The 6,000-nt window shown below is 39.7% G+C and overlaps 1 protein-coding gene across 1 annotated transcript in view; it reads left to right on the top strand.

Moving 5' to 3' along the window:
* The first annotated feature begins 744 nt into the window (after positions 1-744).
* The window catches only part of LOC137192744 (glypican-6-like), a 92,453-nt gene continuing 87,197 nt past the window's right edge, over positions 745-6,000 (top strand). The window contains exon 1 of the mRNA XM_067603665.1: positions 745-1,253. Coding sequence (XP_067459766.1) covers positions 1,103-1,253 — 151 coding nt within the window. The 5' untranslated portion in view covers positions 745-1,102. The remainder of the gene's footprint in view (positions 1,254-6,000) is intronic.

Raw genomic sequence — 6,000 nt, 5'->3', positions numbered from 1 at the left:
GGATTTGGATATGTGATCCACAATCTCGCAGTGCAGTCAATGTCACGTTAACTCACCTGCACAAAATGTGGTATCCCATACCAATAGGATTCCTTTGCACGGTGATGGCAGCCATGTTAATCCACTGTTGAGCTACCCAAGGATCAAGCTGTTCCAAAATCAATAATGCCATGAAAGCTTGCCTTCTGTTCTTTATCACATCCTTTACATCCTCGACTTAATACAGTTTGATACTGTGTTGATGATATTTCCTTTTGGTGTCAAATGAATGTGGAAAAAAAAAAATTAAATGCACATTTTCTGGTTCAACAAAATCAGCAGTTTCATCACGATATAGGTGTAAAAAAAAGCATGGTTAATTGTTTTAAATCATATAGACACAGAAGGTAAATCAAGAATAATATTAATCTTATGTCAATGTATAACACTTAATCATAAATATCCCCTGATAAAAGTAATATAGCATAGCGAATAGATGTAATAGGGATAGTTATATTATATTACTAATACTCCCAAATATTCCCACGGGGCCGTACCACATGATGTTTTTATCGTATTTCATTTTATACTCCACAGTTCACCTGCCCACATATAATTCATTTATTTCCACTGGTAGGTGTTTGGCCTGCAGGCAGCACTCACTAACTGGATGAGACTGTATTCCAGTCCATGTTTTGTATCCTACTCTGCCTTTGCCAATGCATCTGATCTGAACACAACGCGCTCCCCTCCACACACGGCATTTCCACTTCAACACAGCGACCAGGGGCTCCGTCTGCTGAGCGAAGTTGAGTCAACACGCCGGGAAACGCGCTGCCTGGATTCATGTGGCACCTCAACACTCGCAGTCCTCTTTACTGCGGCGCCGGGGGACTTTTAATCATTCTCGGTTGCGATATAAACCCGTTTTCCTTCAGGAAATGTGTTGGTAGACACTAACACGCCGTAATAATTGAGTTGCAACCATTAAACGCCCAGTCATTAAGTACTACCTGCGGATCTATTGCAGGGGAGTTTTTTTTTTTTTTTTTTTTTTTTTTTTTAAACCAAGCGGGATACTGCAGAGAACATTTAACAATAAGGATCTTCAAACAAGTGAACAATGCTCAGACTAGAGACCATCATTTGCACTTTTTCCGTGCTGTCTGTTGCAGCGAGAGCAGATTTTAAAGCACGGAACTGCAGCGAGGTGAGAGAGGCTTGCATCGGGAAAGGCTTCAGCTTCGCACATGTTCCTGTTCAGGAGATCCCAGGTAAGGCTGGACTCAGTCAGTGCGACCCGTCAATATGGGCTCACGACCTGCGAAATACAGCGTCATAGCCTCGGGAATAAACACGAACTGTGGTGAAATAAACACATCTGTATTAGCTGTGGGTGAAGAAGTTAGACATTATAGCCTAATATCCCATTGCAACTCAATTATGATGCAAATGTATCCCTATTATCATTGTAGGTGTTAAATGCCGCAGGGGTAGCCTGACTGCAGATGCAACACATCACTAATATGTCACACAGCTCCTCAGCCACCTGTCACTCAAGTGAAGTTGCTGCGAGTCTAACTAACCAAAGTTTTAAACCTCACACGAAGGGATGCCAAATGCTCCTAATTGACTTGACTAAGGAGCGAGCAACATCTGGAGCAGTCTCCTGCAGAGCCTGCACCAATAAAGTGACAGGCCTGCTGTAATCAGGAAACCTGATTTAAAACGCCTGAACCCATGTGAGCTGGTTTACTGAATACATAGCCCATCCATGCCGCGATAACAATTTGGTATCAGAAAGCATCAATACTGAATGTAAAAAAGAGTCCCCCAAGGCAGCTGTGGTTAGATCTATTTGCATGTTGCCAGAAGTGGTCTCCGACTGTGCTAACCAAGCAGAGATAATGAATGGTCAACTCTGCAGATTAACTCCTGTCCTGCGAAAATCAAGTGATAGGGTGAAGTGGAACTGCTGGTCTCTCTTAAGTAAATCCTGTAGCAGTGAAAGGTAGGGTCATACATGCAAATTATGCTGCTTTAATAATGCTGGATTGCATAGTGGTTGTCAAGGCTTGGACACTGAAATAAGGTCTTTTAAATACCACTTTTAAAACACTTAGATGTACTTTAAATATATAGTTAATCATATGATACCAATAAAATGAATCCTGTAAAGTGTGTTTTACAGCAATAATACGCCTATTTAACTGACAGTTAATCAATTATTAAGTGGTACAGAATTAGTGTTAGTTCAGTTTTGTAATTTCACTGGATATTTTTCTGGTCACATATTAGCATAGTGCTATATTATTAATGTATAAATGTCTACATCTGAGGAAAAGTAATTATAGACGATGTATGCATATATTGTATATACACATATATTTTCTCCATATTATCTGAGCTGAGTTTTCACTCCAGGAAATCATTATTATGCTTCAGGGCCAGGTATTCTTTCTATAAAGCAGGAAATCTGGCACATGCAAAAGGCTGCATATTTGATAACAGGCACACCTGTTCAGAGATCGGTTGAATAACGAACTGATTAAATCCTTTGAATCCATGTCCCTGACATCACAACTAATCTACCAAATGAGTGAGAAATTCAGTCTCTCTCATCTCTGAATGATGTCACCCTGAATAAACGGCTTTTGATCTGGTCTTTGAATGAGTCATACATGTCTGCTGGAGAGACAAGGCATTATCAACACCTCAGCAGATTCACATGTGCCCATTCACATGGACTTGCCCTCCAGGCTTGCGATTTACGTGCCTCTCACTCTTGCAAATATCATTAAGAGCTGAGCCAATTCGTGGCTAAAGTGGAAGTGGAAACATCTTTATTTAAAAGTTAATTTAAAAGTATAAGAAGTGGAAATACAGCATATATTCTCTATAGAGATCTTCCATCTTTAATTTGTTAATCTTTGGAGATTCACATTATGTTGGCCTGACTGAGCTGACGTGATTTTGATTTTTATACTATTTTTATTGAAAATTGTTGCTTTTGTTTAATATTTTGTTATTTTACACACTATATTACTCTATCTTAATACAATTACTGATTATAGCTGCAGTATCTGTCAAAGAAAAAAAGATGATAATGCCTTATGATGTACTTTTTTCAGGGGTTTTTCTAACACGGCATGAAGACTGCACACAATGATTTGCATGGACTATATATTTGCACATAGCAGGTTTTTAGTATAAGCTGTTTAGCAGGTTTCAATGAAGGGGTTAAGAGTGTATGCGTGGCAGCTAGGGAGCATCTTCACTGACGACATTACCTTGGAGTTAATATTCCAGTACTTGTAGATTAGTTAGTCCTTGTGGGACTCTGTGAAGAGCAGCTCTTAAAGCTGCCTGTGTAGCTTATTGTTTCTGTCAGGCTTACAGCTGCCATCACACTCTATTAACTCACTGATGATTTGGGCAAATGGCAGCCTTCACTGGTTACTGGTCCCCGTCTACAAATGATGCTTTTCACTCCTTCAATGTAACGATTTGCGTTTAATGACTGCGCTTTGCGATTTGATTCCTTGAAATCTTAGTCATCATCTGACAGCCTTCAACATTAAATTGTAGTGACAGACGATTGTGTGTGCTCTTGCTGCTTTTGATGTAAGATGCCTTAGAGATCATGTTAGACAGCAAATAAGACAGAAAATGCAAGGTTTCTCTTACATATATGGCACATTTTATGACTTTATGATTCCAATGATCTTATCCAAAGTTTTAATCATAACTATGTTAATGAATACTATTTATTTCCATTATATCCTATTTGCCTTTTCAGATTTTACTGTTTTTTTAAATTACTTGATACCTTTCCCATTATGATCAAGTGGTTTTTTTTGGCCATTATAAGGTATTCATTATGACCATTACAAACATAATGGAGAAATAACAGCTGTATATTATTGCAAGAGTAATGTTCTCATCACCATTTACAATGATCAATCACAGCTTCAGCATGTTTTTACAGAGCAAAATCTGAAGATCTTGGAATCCCAGAGTTTTGCTGTTGTGTTTGGTCAAACAGAAGGAATCAGGTCAGGTGGAATGACAGCAGTGGAGTCAGTGTTATTGACAGAAATGTTGTTATGATCCAAAGCTTAAAGGCTCCACTGGTACAGTAATTCTGCAAGACTTTGGCAGTGACTCTGCCTGCTGACCTTCAGGCTGGAGGCTGTCAGCGGCTACGTGGTGAAAGTATTCTAAACCATGGGGGCACGAACTTGTGGATTGCTCTAATAGTCTCGGAGTGTCGGCACATCTGAAAATGCCCCGAGTTTCTCCCTCTCTGCACAGCAGACTTTCATAGTATGTATTTAGTAAGACTGTAAGCTAAATCCAATTCTTCATTGCTCTAGTTAAAGACCAGACCTGCCCTCAGTCTTGCTCCTGCTGTCTCAGTTTCCACTCAGTGGAGTCTGAGACTAGATGGGGAGATATGGAAAGTGACTCATATAGCAGACTGCTAGATTCAATGGAACTTCATAGCATGTCATATGCTATGGTATCATTTGACGTCCATCTCTGTTGACTCCCAGCCACGAGGTGGACACGGAACAGAAATAATGGTGCTGATATTTTATGTGGTCCTTGGCTGCTTGCATAACGAGGCAAATGAGCTGAAGCGTGTAATGTGCACAGTTTCTCCACTGTCATGTAATGGGATGGAGAGGATTAAAAAGGGCTAAACGGGAGAGCCTGCAGAGGGAATGGCCAGGTGACTTTGTTTTCCCCCCTGCAGCATACGCCAGTTTTGCTGTGACATATTGTCAGATCATTGTGACCTTCCTGTCAGTCACACATGTGGAGATAGATCCGGGAGTGAAGTCCATAGAAATTTGATGTTTATGTTTATGGTGTGTTTATGCTTTTACATTTACAGTAATTCTGATAAAATTGCAGATAATTGGACTTTTTGGGAATGGCAGTTATTGTCTGAATTTGTATATGGTAGCACCAGTATTTGTGGCTGCCTTCTGCTATATAATGTAATGTGAATGTGTCCCACTGCGAAGCAGAGGGGGGCACTATCAGGGAAGAAGAATCCAAACAAATCATCGTTTTTCCTGCGGCAGAGGGGATTTCTCAAACACTGCCTCCATCTCTGTGTCATCAATCATGCTCATGAATGCCAAAATGGCCTCATGATGGGCTCTCTCTGCGGGTGTTCCCTCTGAGAGCTGTAAGAAACATTGTGTCCTGCAAGTGTTTTTAGGGTTGCAGCATAGGGAGCAGAACAAAACAATGGCATTCACTCAGAGCACATCAAAAAGCCGAAGCCGCTTGATTATTATTTCTCTCTGTTTTCACTTTAAATTGATGAGATATAATTACCTTTGAATAAAGTTTTATGTGACATTGTATGAATTGGAAAGGTGTTTTAGGTACACTGCACAATCTAATGCTATCCAACACAGTAGTCCTACATTAAAGGCCTTGAAAACCTATTTTCTTAGTCACTCTCTTACTAGCAGGGATGTGGGCTGACATGATCACACAATTTTCTGCCAAAGTTTGAAGAGTTGTTATTTTTTTTCCCCGAGAGATTTCTGTACTCATGGTTTTGTCCTTGCTTTTCTCACTGGTTTGAAGTGGGCTTGGCTGAGTTGGAAAAAGGTGATGTCGCATATTTCTGCGCACCAATGAGTAACATTTCAATCAAAATCTCAATGACAGTTGTGGGGTTATTTGCTTATGTTGCCAGGACTGGAAAAATCTGATCAGGCAGGCTGTGTTTTTGAGTGTCAAGCTCCTAATAAATAATTAACTATAATGGAATATTTTGCCTAACTTTAACTTTTATTGTTGCTTATTTAGTCATAAATATTTAATGTCATAGAGACATCTGAAACTAAGTTTTCAGGCTTTAAACTCTATCATTGTGAAGCTTATAATATGCAGTTTTCATTGACACGTGTCAGAGAGGTGTCATTTTTAGGCTGCAATGTATAGGGCTCCATTATAATGAAAGATCTTTATATGACAGGGACAGGTGAACCTACA

The sequence above is a fragment of the Thunnus thynnus genome, chromosome 11, assembly GCF_963924715.1.
Source record: "Thunnus thynnus chromosome 11, fThuThy2.1, whole genome shotgun sequence".
Taxonomy (NCBI): Eukaryota; Metazoa; Chordata; class Actinopteri; order Scombriformes; family Scombridae; genus Thunnus; species Thunnus thynnus.
Note: the sequence above shows the minus strand (reverse complement) of the source record. Positions and strands in the feature narration are given on the sequence as shown.